This window comes from Schistosoma haematobium, chromosome 6 (genome assembly GCF_000699445.3).
Source record: "Schistosoma haematobium chromosome 6, whole genome shotgun sequence".
Classification (NCBI taxonomy): domain Eukaryota; kingdom Metazoa; phylum Platyhelminthes; class Trematoda; order Strigeidida; family Schistosomatidae; genus Schistosoma; species Schistosoma haematobium.
In genome coordinates, this window is record NC_067201.1 from 11,754,241 (window position 1) to 11,769,666 (window position 15,426).

The 15,426-nt window shown below is 34.0% G+C and overlaps 1 protein-coding gene across 1 annotated transcript in view; it reads left to right on the top strand.

Moving 5' to 3' along the window:
* Positions 1-15,426, top strand: part of TEKT3_2 (Tektin-3) — a 58,175-nt gene that overhangs the window by 25,816 nt on the left and 16,933 nt on the right. The window contains exons 5-7 of the mRNA XM_051216855.1: positions 5,011-5,154; positions 6,284-6,506; positions 12,508-12,662. Coding sequence (XP_051065473.1) covers positions 5,011-5,154; positions 6,284-6,506; positions 12,508-12,662 — 522 coding nt within the window. The remainder of the gene's footprint in view (positions 1-5,010; positions 5,155-6,283; positions 6,507-12,507; positions 12,663-15,426) is intronic.

A 15,426-nucleotide genomic window follows, 5' to 3' on the forward strand; every position in this document is an offset into this window, starting at 1 on the left:
GATCGACAAACTCAATTGAGTAAATTCATATCACTAAAACTGGCACCGATACAGGCCAGTCCTTAAACAACATTTTGTATTTATTTAAGAACTGATCTACGTCATCACTTAGACTCATCATATTGAGTGAAATAATTGATCATGTCAATCAATTCCAATGTTTAATATATCTTATAAGTAAGATTGGGGAAGATTTCAGGAAATTAATAGGGTCCTGGGTTAAAAGGAAAAAAAACTATTAATCTATTATATATATATATATATGTTGATATGATCGATGTTAATTTCTACAATCATAAAATTGTCCAAAATTCATTATCATTAATCTATTTATATCTATCAAAAATACACAAAATTATTATGTTTAGATTGTTTCTGTTCAATAGTAACTAGATATTCATATCTAGATACAAGAAGAGTAATTTTCAAATAAATCATATTAATCTTTTTGTTGTTGTTGTTATTGTTGTGGTGGTGATGGTTGTAAACTTATTAAAATTCAGATGAATTCGAAGTTATATTAGAAAAAAAATTTTTTTTTTTCACAAAATCAATTAGTTTTATATTTTATTTCATATTATTTCTCATTAAAAACAAAACAAAACGAAAACAAAAAATAATAAAATCATTAAATTCTCTTTGAACTTCTTTGATCTTCCCGTTGCCATAGGAACCCATTTGTTTTTTGTTTTTTTTTGCCATCTCATAAGATTTTCACGTTTACTATCATATATTTCAATAGTTCGATTCACTGTTGAAGATTGAATTTTATGATTAGTAAAGAATACCTCATGTTTATTACTAGATATATGTTATTTTTTGGTTATAATATGTATGTAACATTTTATTTTGGGGGGTGGGTGGGAGGTTATTAAGTTCATTTATGTTGCTTAGCTACAATTATAGCATTAAAAGTTGATAATAAAGAAGAGCAAAGAATTACAAATTTCCTGTTGAAATATTGAGTGTTTTCTTCTTCATTATTGTTAACTATTCCAAATTCATTCATTCAAGTGATGATATATTGAAATAAGTCTATTTTGATTCTTTTCTACATGAAGAAAAACAAATAGGTATTTTTCATTGAATAGAAATGATGTAATTCGTGTGAATATGAAATGCATGTTTTATGGTACTTATAATATTTCTAAATTAAAAGTAGATTTTTACCTCACGCTGATGACTTTAAACCGAATTGCTGGGTACTGTGCAAGTAGATCAAGAGAAAGTTATCATGGGCGACAAACTAAGGACATAAGATAAGTTCATAAAGTTACTTATTGTTAAACTAGCTCGTATATGCAGGTCGAGATCTATGCAACAGTTCAAGATATGATGCTTGATGTTGACAGATGTGGTCTGAAATGCATCGGAGTAACCCAGTTACATTCATTCCTTATCTTTCTTTAAATATTGGAATAATTTTTATTCCATATTTCGTATTCTTTAATTTACGTTTGTCTGATTTGGATTACTGTTTTGAAAGAGCCTGTATTGTTTATGTAGCGCACAAAATTATCGAATTATGGGATTATTGTCTCACAATAATTATAATATATCAGTTTTATCATGCTGATAATCGAAAGTCAGAGAAAACTATGAAATCCCCATAAAAGTTACAAACAAACAGACGTTTCATTGTGTAACTAGGAATAACAAATTGATTGATTAGATTCAATACTTCACCTAACACATAATCTGATACTGATGTTTTCATGATTATAGAAACCTACAATGAATAATAACTATATGCGGCATTTATTCTAATTGTCATATATTAATTAAACAAAATTGTACTGTCTATTTTAACCAGGCTAAGAAGTTTATAATGAATAATATTTAGCATATAAACGTTAAATTCACTTGATAAAAAAATGTCATTGAACCATTGGTTAGATTAAAAAGATTATGTCTTATTTATGGCTAACTGAAATCCTTTGATATAAACACTTTTGACTTAATTCATTTTGTATTCGTAGCTTGCATCTTCATATTAATGTTTAGGATAATAGTTGATCAGTCTCTTATTGTTATATGTGCATCTTGTGAAAATTGTCTCGATACTGATCACCTGAAGTCTTAAACATCAGTGGGAAGATTCAAATAACCAATACAAAAATGAATTAAACTTTATACTTAGCACAAGCAAACGGTTATCTAGACTCAGTATCTAAGTGGTTAACGCGATATGATATTGGGTTTTAGTCTCAGACTGAACATCAACTCTGGTTATCAGGTACATCCAGCTGATGATTCACAAATAGGACAACACGCGCTTCCTGGATTCCACCGCTAGCCACCATACGTCTCTACTTTTGATCAAATTTAAAATGAACAGTGTTTTATGATACCTATTAACAATTTTAGCAAGGTTCGTTTTTACGAGATAAGATTGTTAATCCTATGTCTAACCATCCTACATTATCTAGGATTGAGACAGTTAGTAACCCCAGAAGGTGACAAGATAGAGGTACAATATTTGTTTACATGAATTCCTAACTAAAGGCGTTATTTTGGTATTGATAAAGGAAGAACGCACAGATTGATACAAATTTATTGGAATTTAATACTATGAAAATTTTAGATTATATTAAACTAATAATAAATTAATTATGATTGAAATTGTTTCCACCAATGTATGTTCCATGGTGTTGTTCTGATACTTCAGTCGTTTTAGCATTTAAGGAATTCCTTAATAAGCGTTGCTGTTTTAGAAACTACCGAATAACTCAATGGTTGACGGACACAAATAAAACATTTAGTTTACATTACAGACTGACCTTATTCTGACTGGTATTGAAGATCAGGAACCAATAAACAGCTGCTTTATCCTAGTATGGAACTCTTCAACAACATACATCCACAACCTCATCATAGATCATTTGGTGAGCATTTAATCTTAAGAGTACTAAGTTGGGATTCATTTGGTTTACATCTTAAATTACAATCAACTAACAATATTGTACCACCATCTTCCAGTGGTTGCGGTGTTTAAATGCCTCACACTCAACATGGTTAAATTACATTTATTACGATTGCTCAATAGAATTCCAAAAATTACCACCGGAAATCAGACATTAGTTAGTTGTTCAGTACTTCATAATTTTTCAAATGTTTGTCTAACTTCTCTCAACCCATAATGTAAAGTATCAAATTTAACAATCTTTACAACGCTCTCCTATAGTAATAGCAACTGAATAAATTGTTTTTACATACTTTCATTAAGATTAAACAATATTCTACTCTAAATTATGTGGGAACATGTATTTATATATTCGAGATGAAACTTATTACTATTCCTTTATTTACACTGTAAAAAATATCTAGTCATATTGTGTCTCAGTAAATAAAATCTACAAAACTAATATTGTTCTTCAATACTAAAAGTTCATTCCAGTGACGGAATAACAGAAGGAACTGTCACTAAAAATAATGTACTTTTGACTATTTCTAACATTCTTGTTCATTTACCATCACATCAATAGATTATGACTCATATTTTTGTGATATATATATAAAGAGAATTTACTGAACTAACGCTATCTGAAGAAGGGGTTCTTTGGAGATTGTAGTAATTTCAACAGTTGAGATCATGAGTCAATTGAAGCTAGACCACCATGGAAAACCTGGAAGCACTGAACGGCGGTTTCGTCATATTGTGGGACTCCTCGTCAGTGCGCATTCACGACCCCGCCTCGCGGGATTCGAAGAGTTATTTTCGACCAGATAACACTCGATATTCGTTTTGCTCGAGTCTTAGATTCATTTTCATAATGGATTTGAACTGTCATATGACTAGGGAGTCTCTGGGTAGTTAGCATGAAGATGAAACGGTTTTACAATAGTTACATAGAGACAACGGCTCCCCAGCTGTTAATGATTTAAATCGAAGGCTGCTGAGAATATCTTTGCACACAGGTCCCTGTGAAAAATACACAAAATGATAATAAAGAATTTATCGTTATAATCGTATGCACAATTAAAATAGTTGGAACAGTCAAGCACATCCCACTTTAATTGTATTTTTTATGTTACTTGTAGTTTGTGAGTAGTCAAAAAGTGAAGCAAAATATTGACTATTAATTCGACATATCCAACACCAATAAATGACACTTTATTTTCGGTCACATAAATGTCGTGTGCCACAGTATTGTCCACCTCCACCCAGAAATTACACGGAATTCACAGTCACCCTTCAGATTTGATGATGATTTGTTGATCAGAACTCTCCTTGGTATGCAAAAAACCAGTTTTGATTAAACACAAGTTTCGTTTTCCGATGAGTGGGGAATGCTGGAGTAAAATGCAGCATACTATTTAAAGTGAAAAATGGATTGATAAAACTGTACATCTTTATTGTCTTAGGTGTTTGCAACACTTATTACATATAAACAGCCACTGTCTAGCTCGATATGTGATGATGGCCGGTATAGAAGTAAGTTGAAAGATATGGGCAACCAAACCACTGTGTATCAATCTATGTAGTCACTGACAGTTGATCTGAGTCATGTAAATGGCATCAAATTATCTTGTTAGGGTCTGCATGAATAACGTAATCAATTATTGAAGACGATGAATGACATGACTCTGAATTGATTGCACTGGACCAGATGTATTCGCTCATTTTCTTCGTCCAAACTCTGAGTTTCAAAATCAACTTGCACTATTTAATTCCATGGATTCATTCCATCTCCTCATATCATATATTTCACCCCCAATCATTTCTATCACAAGTGACATTGTTAATAAATCTACTCCATATTGTTTTTCTTGATAATTTTATCTTGTTGTATTGATGTGATGTAACAACCTGAACTGATGCAAATATGTATCAGGCTCTGTGTTATTTCTGACTAACTAACCGACTGACTATGGCAGATTGTTATCCAAGAGAGGAAACATAAAGTCTGAGGATACAAATAACTAACGTATTAATAACATTTTATTGTAATTTCACATACTTATCTTTCAATCATTTTCTCAATGTAACTAGTCAATTTCTTCTTCCAGTTTATGTCGTAGTGTTCAACATGAATTAGAACAAGATAGTTCAGATAAATTTAGGGCATTACAATTGGATCAATTAGCTCATCAATTACGTAATTCATCGGCTAATATTGCATTATATGGTGATATTGAGAAATTAGAAAAATGGTAAGTGAAAAAGATATTAAAAATAAATTATTATTACCCTATGTTTCATAGAATAAACTTTTTCAAGAAAAAATTTCTATACAATTTTATTGTGTGATAAGCTTTAAATCCGTCAGATAACCATAATGAATGTAGTATCTGTTAACTATGTGTATCTACCCAGCCAACGGAAATTACTAAGTAAATGACAACTAATTCAACCGTGATAGATTACAATCTGAGTCGGAAAATCTCACCATTCCTTTTTTTCTCTTTTCTATACTTAAGTCTTTCTATCATAAATATTACTATAGATACTACCTTGATAATTTTATCTCACTGTGCTAATGTGGTTTGACAACTTGAACCAATCAACATGTGTCAAGTTCTACGTTGCAAATGACTAACTAATTGAATGAATATGCCATTGTTCGGTAAGCTAGAAGAAAATTATCCGGAATCTCACTTATCGTTCCCTTCCCCTTTGTCTATGGGAGCGTCTGTTTTAATGTATCAACTACTCTTCCTGATTAATCGTTTAACTGAGGATGGCATGGAGGCAAATGAATATGCTTCACGGTTAATTTAGAGATGAATCCTGAGGATATAGATGAAATGGACCATATTCCATATCAGTTTGATTTCTATGTTGTATTTGTTCAAGATTGGTATAATTTAATGGACCATTGAAGACCAAAGAGTACTGGATAACTCTTTTGTTCTAGTATGGGGTTCCTAAATAGAACACATCGACAATTCTACTGTCCCTGTTTTTTCTAATGGTTAGGCGTTTGCCATGAGACATGAAGACACTGGGTTCAACTTTTATGGAAGTTATATGTCCCCACTATTGAGTCCAGTTGTAGGACAAATTGCCCATCCACTGTTATCTTGTCTTCAATGGTACCCGTAATGTGACCGATAAAACTTAAATCTTGAATTAATTTTCAAATGTTTCTAGATAAATACATTACGTATGGTCTTTTGTTTTAATTTATTTCGTTGTCAGTACAGTTAAGCAATTTGTAGTGTATTGTGAATTGTAAGCAGTTCATTGTAAACTGTAATGTACTAACAATTATATTAGACTTATTTTCACATTTAAGTACATATATATGTGACCTCTATCCTCATATATTTGAATATTTAGGATGAGTGTACCGGAAAAATGGGCTGAACACACAAGCGCTAATTTAAAACGTTCCCAAGCTGAACGTGCAGCAAGTCGATCTATTCGTGAAGCAATTGAACATTGTTTAGGAGCAACATTCAGTAGAATACGTAATTTATGGTCTTCAACTAATGCATGTTTATCTCAACGTATACAAGAAACAATGGAAGCTAAGAATAGAATACAAGTTCAATTAGAGAAAGTATGTTAATTATCATCTTTTGTCGCTTCTATACTATTGCAAATACTAAAATTAGAAAAAAACACTATTAAATTATAAAATATTCATAATTTCTAAGATATTTAACTAATTAAATGACTATACTATCGTCATGATTATCGTCTAAATTCATTAACACTATTTCTGCTAACAAAGTTTTTAAGTAGTTAAGATTATGCTTTAAAATTTTATTTATCTTATAAATTGCTGGTTAAATACCTCCATTAATATTGCGATTTATATACTGTTGAGGTTTAAAACAGAGACTGTTGAAAACAACTGAAGTACAAAGGCTGGTCTACGTGACTAGGTATATTGAACGATATATATATATATATATATATATATATATATATATATATATATATAACTCCGCCTGTAGCTCTTATAGGGTTACTGCCGGTCCCAAGCCCGGGTAAAGGAGAAGGATCGGGAATGAAGTTAGCGTCCCCATCCCGTAGAAAACTAACTCGCTAAAAAGACGCAGACCAGAAAAAATGATTCAAACAATTAAAACTCTGTCCTGGGAGTTAGAAGGTCTTCATTTAGAAGAATTATGACGCTTCATGGTGAAAGCCGAGCTCCTTCGGAAGCCCCGAAGCCGATGCCCCTTCTAACAACCACAGCAAAAAATTTTATTGGTACATGGAACGTTAGAACAATGTGGGAAACCGGGAAGACCAGTCAAATAGCAATGGAAATGAGGAGATACAACTTAGCAGTACTGGGAATCAGCGAAACCCACTGAACCCAAGCTGGACAGAAAAGGCTAGCTACGGGAGAGATGCTGCTATACTCCGGTCACGAAGAGGAAAATGCTCCACACACTCAGGGAGTTGCTCTAATGCTGTCCAAAGTAGCACGAAATGCACTTGTAGGATGGGAATACCACGGATCCAGAATCATCAAAGCATCATTCAAAACAAAGAAGGAGGGGATCTTAATGAATATTATCCAATGTTATGCATCCACCAATGATAGCAACGACGACATTAAAGATCAGTTCTACGAGCGGCTACAGTCAATCATTGAGAAATGCCCAAGGAAGGACCTAACTATTCTGATGGGAGATCTAAATGCCAAAGTCGGAATAGACAACACTGGATATGAAGATATTATGGGACGACATGGACTGGGAGAGAGGAACGAAAATGGAGAAAGATTTGCAAATTTGTGTGCATTCAACAAATTAGTCATAGGAGGCACAATATTTCCACACAAACGTATACACAAGGCTACATGGATCTCACCGGACCACACTACAGAGAACCAAATAGATCATATTTGCATCAACAAAAAATTCCGAAGGACAATGGAAGATGTGAGAACCAGGAGAGGTGCTGACGTAGCTTCAGATCACCACCTAGTTGTAGCCAATTTAAAACTGAAGCTAAAAAAGAACTGGACAAGTGGACAAACAGCACTACAAATGTTCAATACAGCCTTCCTTCGAGATACTGACAAACTCAATGAATTCAAGATAGCTCTCAACAACAGGTTCCAAACCTTACAAGATCTACTGAAAGAAAAAGAAACTAGTATGGAGAACAACTGGAAAGGCATCAAGGAAGCATTAACTTCAACGTGTCAAGAGGCTCTGGGTCTAAAGAAATACCATCATAAGGAATGGATCCCTACAGAAACATTGGACAAGATCAAAGAAAGGAAGAACAAGAAGGCAGCAATAAACAACAGATGAACACGAGCAGAGAAAGTCCAAGCACAAGCTGAATACATAGAAGCAGACAAACAAATGAAGAGGAGCATTAGAGCCGACAATAAGAAGTACGTGGAAGAACTAGCGACGACGGAGGAAAAAGCTGCTAGAGAAGGAAATATGAAACAGCTTCACGATACAACGAAGAAACTAGCAGGGAAATACAGTAAACCAGAGAGGCCGGTCAAAGACAAAGAAGGCAAGCCAATCACCGAAATTCAACAACAGCGTAACAGATAGGTAGAATACTTCGAGGAACTCCTGAATAGGCCGGCTCCAATGAATCCACCGGACATCGAAGCAGCACACATAGATCTTCCCATAGACGTCAACCCACCAACGACGGAAGAAATCAGAATGGCCGTCAGACAAATCAAGAACGGGAAAGCAGCAGGACCCGACAACATACCAGCTGAAGCACTGAAATCAGACATCGAAGCAACCACAAGCATGCTTTATCTTCTATTCAAAAAGATTTGGGAGGAGGAACAAGTGCCGATGGACTGAAAAGAAGGACACCTCATCAAGATTCCAAAGAAAGGAGATCTGAGCAAATGTGAAAACTACAGAGGCATTACACTACTGTCAATACCAGGAAAAGTCTTCAACAGAGTGTTGCTGAACCGGATGAAGGATGCAGTAGACGCCCAACATCGAGATCAACAAGCTGGATTCCGTAAGGATCGGTCGTGCACAGACCAAATTGTAACACTACGGATCATCGTCAAACAATTAGTTGAGTGGAACTCATCACTATACATCAACTTCATTGATTATGAAAAGGCATTCGACAGTGTGGATGGGAGGACATTATGGAAACTTCTTCGACACTACGGAGTTCCTGAGAAGATTGTCAATATTATCCGGAACTCATATGACGGAATACAGTGCAAAGTAGTGCATGGAGGACAGCTGACAGATACATTCCAAGTAAGGACCGGAGTCAGACAAGGCTGTTTACTCTCTCCCTTCCTTTTTCTTCTGGTGGTCGACTGGATTATGAGGACCTCGACATCTGAAGGAAAACACGGAATACAATGGACAGCTCAAGATCAATTAGACGATTTGGACTTCGCAGATGATCTAGCCCTCCTATCCCATACACACGAACAGATGCAGACAAAGACAGTCAGTGTAGCAGCAGTCTCTGCATCAGTAGGCCTCAGCATACACAAAGGGAAAACCAAGGTCATCAAAGTCAAAGCGGAGAACAGCAATCCAATCACTCTTGATGGAGAAACTCTGGAATACGTGGAATCCTTCACATACCTGGGAAACATCATCGATGAACAAGGAGGTTCAGATGCAGACGTAAAGTCGAGGATCGGCAAAGCAAGGGTCGCATTCCTACAATTGAAGAACATATGGAACTCAAAACAACTTTCAACCAATATCAAAGTGAGAATCATCAATACGAATGTCAAGGCAGTTCTACTGTACGGAGCTGAAACTTGGAGAACTACAACAACCACCATCAAGAAGGTGCAAGTATTTATAAATAGTTGTCTAAGCAAGATACTCAACATCCATTGGCCGGATACCATCAACAACAGCCTACTGTGGGAGAGAACAAATCAGCTTCCAGCTGAAGAAGAAATTAGGAAAAGACGATGGAAATGGATAGGACATACATTACGCAAATCGTCAAACTGCATCACGAGACAAGCCCTAACTTGGAATGCTGAAGGGAAGCGGAAAAGAGGAAGGCCAAAGAACACATTGCGTCGGATAATAGAAGCAGATATGAAAAGGATGAATTACAACTGGACGGAGCTAGAAAGGATTGCCCAGGACAGGGTTGGATGGAGAATGCTGGTGAGCGGCCTATGCTCCTTCACGAGGAGTAACAGGCGTAAGTAAGTAAGTAATGTATATATATAACAATCCCTTATTGACGATCAACCACACACGAAAAAAAGTGAAGAGATGGACTTTCAGGATAGCTTTTATATTTCAAGAAAGAACAATGAGATTAGTATATGTGTCAATATTATAAGACGAGGAAGCCAATCAGAACAATTGAAGACTAATGATATTGTCATGTTATGAATGTTATGATGATATAGAAGTGTGATAAGGCTCAATGAATATAAACACGTCATAATAAGACTGGTTCGGGCTGACTGTAACAACTATTTCTATATCTTAACATTAAAAAGAAGTGATATTACCAATTTTACCATCTTTCATCTTTAAGGAGAGCATGGCTCAGTACACACTGACCAGTATACAAATGACAACCATTCTTCAGACCCATATATATTTTAGAAGGTTGTACGTTTATTTCTCAGTATCACAATAAAAATTTTCATTACTAACTGAAATCACATGAAAACTGACGAATACTTTACATCTGTTTCCACCTACTTTTAAATTTTCAATATGCCGTTATCACGAGTTCGACTAAATAGCAGTGAACACCATACTTTTAGATGAATTTTTAAGAACTCAATGGTACACATTTTCATCGTCATCATCATCAGTAATAACTGTTATGCTCCCTGGTTTTTGACGATGTGTTAACTGATATCGATCCTTCTTGAAAGTCGATTCCAAATTAAATCAGTCCTCAAAAAAACTATAAACCAAATATCATTGTTGATTTGAACCTTTACAGACACACAAACACTACTAGTTAAGTTAGCTTCAAATATTGAATATATATGTATATTATTGAATACAAGCACTATATAATTACGACTGGCATCAGTTAGAGTATATTGATATAGTTTCTTTCACAGAACAATTGAATGACTCATTCTATAAAGTGACTAGTTCTCATTAACAAGAAGACAGTTGACATTGAATCGATCTTGTTGGTTCATGAAAATTGTCAAATCTATAAATAAATCTTGTTCTAGAGTATTAGCGGTTTTTATTCTAAGTATAGAGTATTTCTCAATAGTTTTCTTTTAAAAAATGGTATTCTAAGCTGAATTTCTTTTTAATACTTAATATGAAGTTGGTAATTTATATATATGTATTAATACGTTGACTCAAATCTGTTGTGAAGAAATGATAACATTAGTCGATCACTAAACAGTGACGAATATCATATTTGTCTAGTTCTTAGTGTTGATCATATTTTACTGATCAATTTACTTTGTGATCTAAGTGATTTGTCATCGTTTGCACTATGTTACGATGCTAGATAATGTAGGTTCGAATCCAACTGATGGCATTAGTTCTTTCAAGATTGTAGGTAAGCCGTGTTAAAAAATCATCTAAACAACATTTTTTAAAAATCATTTTTGAATAAACACAGATTTGAGTCTCGTAAAGAACTTATGGTACATCAAAATGTTTTGGAGTTTTTATTGATTTCTCTAAGCTAGATGGTTTAGTTGCGAAGCTTTTATTACCGTTTTAGACAATATCATCAGCTCTTACTTCATGTAGAAATGGGCTTCATAGTTATTTCATTTATAACTATCAGCTTATTCTGATTGTCTTGTTTATTGTCGTCATAGATTTCATTGCTTTCATTTTTCTCTTGTATTGAAGTTGACTGTGTTTGTTCCGTTGAGTTCTGACCATACTGTCGACTGACCGTTCTCGAATAAGTTGATAGATTGAGTTTATTTTGATATATCATTTGATTGCTAGTTGGTTTGAATGTTATGCTTTTAGAGACTCCCTGTTTTCCTAATCGGATTTTTGTCCATGTTTGTCTATTTGCATCAATATCAATGATAATTTATAGTGTTGTTATACTAGTAGTCAATACTCGTGTATGCGTACGTGTAAAGGTCGTCCATTTTCTCCGAGGTCGTTTTATCATAATCAGTTAAGTTGTTTCATTGTTTGTTTTTGTTTTTTTACATTGATCTATCTATAATTTCCATGAATCGATGAACGTATTATTAACTATGTTAATGGTTGGTATCAATCAGTAATTCTTTATACTCATCTCAAAACAATTAGTTGTAATTATTTTGCACTTGTATATAATTACCGATTAACTGTTGAAATATTCAATGTCTTAAGTTTAAACTCATCCAATTACAATGGTTAAGATCATGGGTCAGTTGAAGCGAGACCACCATGGAAAACCTGGAAGCACTAGACGGCCGTTTCGTCCTATTGTGGGACTCCTCAGCAGTGCGCATCCACGATCTCGCCCCCTGCGAGGTTCGAACCCAGGATCTACTGGTTTCCTATTACATTTTCTCTTGCTCAGATCATTGAATTTTGTATTTTATACTGTTTCTGTTCATCACTTCTCTTTCTCTCTCTCTATCTTGTTTTCTTTAAACATTATTTTAGATTAATCAAGAATTATTTGATGTTGAAAAGAATATGGAATATTTAAAAAGATGTATAGCTGATAAACAAGCACCATTGAAAGTGGCTAGAACAAGATTAGATTTACGTAATCGACGTCCAAATATTGAATTATGTCATGATGATCCACATGAAAGGTAATCATGTTTTATAAAGAGTCAATTTTGTAAATTAGTAACAGTTTACCAAACATGTAATTGAAGAGAACACATTTGTTTGTTCGATGAGAACAAGTAAACTAGTAGATATACATTCAAATGGTCCGATACCATTGTTTGTCTTTATTGCATTCTTGGATTATTAAGATTGAGTTCAGATGGAATATGATTGTAAAGACTAAAAAATTACCTTTTGACTACATTAAGAGAAAAATTCTGTCCATTTGTATTACAGCTTGTATAATCCAGTAGATATCTGATACAAAGATTTATTAAGAATAAAGTACAGCTTCAGGCCACTTTATTGTGGATTTACTAGTCTACTTGTTCTTTTCAAGTATGTTGTAGTGATTACATGAATCGTACAATTTCTAAAAGTATGTCTGTAAACCGATTTGTATAGTTATCCAAAAGTTAATTCAAATCAATCAATCAATCAACATATAAGTTCAATTACTCTGATTTATTATACATAAAGAACTAAACCTAAGTTCCATGTTAATTTACATTTGTTGACAAGGCATATCGTCAATATTGAAGAAGCTTATGCTATCCATGTAAGTAAATAGTAGTAAGTAGTTTAAAAGTCTATAACCGTTAGGATGAACTATGTAGGCAGGTACGGATTACCAGATTAGGTTTCTCACAATTATCATAACCAACTGATTAAAACAATCAGTGACATAACTCAGAATCGATGATCATAGCTCAGTTACAATCACTCATTATTTTTATTAGGTGTTGAATTTTAAAATTATCTTATACTTTTTATTCCATGAATTCATTATTTCTTCTGGAATCATATCACTTATGCTTCATCTTTTCAACTATCGCTGTTATGGTTACTACATCTAATATTCTGATATTTGTCACTGATAATTTACCTCTCTTTTTCGATGATTTGGTATGGCAATTCGAACAAATACACATACTTACCAAGTTTTACAAGGATTATAATTTTTTTGATTGAGATCGTGAACCGATTGATGTTAGACCAGCACTGGACGGCCGTTTCGTCCTATTGTTGGACTCCTCAGCAATGCACTTCCATGGTCCCTCTTGCTGGATTCGTGCTCACTAGTGACTAGGTTCGTCAGAGAATTCTCGGAGTTCTAGTGAGAAGTCGAGATCAGTAAAGCTAATCCGTGTCGGATAGAGAGAGGTATCTACCTCAGTACAATGAAAGATGGTCGAGCGATTTCGTGGATTGGTTGAAGTTAGACATTAATACCTTTGGATGCCGATCAGCTCAGTGGTCTAGAGGTTAAGTGTTCGCGCGCGGGACCCCAGGCCCTATGTTTGAATCCCACGAGGTTGGATCGCGGATGCGCACTGCTGAAGAGTCCAACAATAGAATGAAACGGTCTTTCAGTGCTTCCAGGTTTTTAATGGTGGTCTAACATCAATCAGTTCACGATCTCAATCAAATACTTACTAATCTCCACAACCCCATACCGATAAGGATTATAACTGATTGATTTCATATGTTATTTATACATTTACATTTATAAAAACTATAATATCTGTTTTATTATTAAGCTGAATATACATGATTCATTCAATTGACTTATTCAACGTATACTAATTATTTGTTCTAGTTTGAACTCGTTTTCTTATAATAATAAAATAGTCAGGATATAGTTCTCTAAGTTATTGTTTTCTCTGTTCTGATATTAGAATCGAATAAACTTTGACAACTAATACTAAATCAAATATTAATTGTTATGAATATAATAATCATAATAATGCTAGTTTGAACATGATTTTCATGGAATTACTTTCCTAATTATCTTAGCAAGCATATAGAACAATTTTGTTATGAAGTTCTTTCTTTTTAATAAGAATAATAAATAATAGTCTATGTCGTTTAGAAAACCAAAATTTATGTGACATTAAAGGTTTGGCTTTTAGTGTTCAGTACAGTATTCACAATCTAGGTGTTATACCCCGATCTGAATAATGAATGGTAATTTTTGGGATCCATTTATGGAACAATACTATGAGTATATTTTTATCGTTTAATTGTTACGTAAATAAACTGTTCATATTCATGTCTCTGTTATTATGAGTTTTATTTTGACCTATGAACTATTTATTATACGATTTACCATTCTTGAATTATTCCCTGTCTGTTAATCACTACCTCCCTCATTCACAGTCACTTTTGGCCAAATATTGTACAAATGTTATTTTCTATTTTATAGTGTGATGTGGTCTGTTTGATTTGTATATAAACCCAGTATGTTTGAAATACATGATTCATATCACGGAGGCTGAGACTTGCGTTCTGGACTCAACTAGCTGGGCTAAGCAGAAAGCAGGACCAATCAGGACTCTAGGCTGCCCGCACGTGTTTTGTGCGTCACTGGTTCGGTCGATAATTCACTGCTCCCTAATTGGCGGTATCATAACTTATCCATTAACAGGGCACTCAGGCCACAAGTATAGCACTATGTGCACTTTACTATTCAGTAAGTGAATGAGTACTGGATATGAGAGTGCAATTTTCACTGAAAATTTCATTTTAAGATTTAACCTTCATTATTCTAGCATTTGTCATCCACCAAGTTGATACGCTCTACACTGGTTCGTTCATAGCAGACCGATGTAGATAACTATGAATAATTGATCTGAAGTGAACATAACAATCCTGTGTAACACTTATCTAATAAATGAATAAAAATAGGTTACGGGTATTGTATACTTATTGAATAATGAAAACAGTATAGATAAGCATACATAA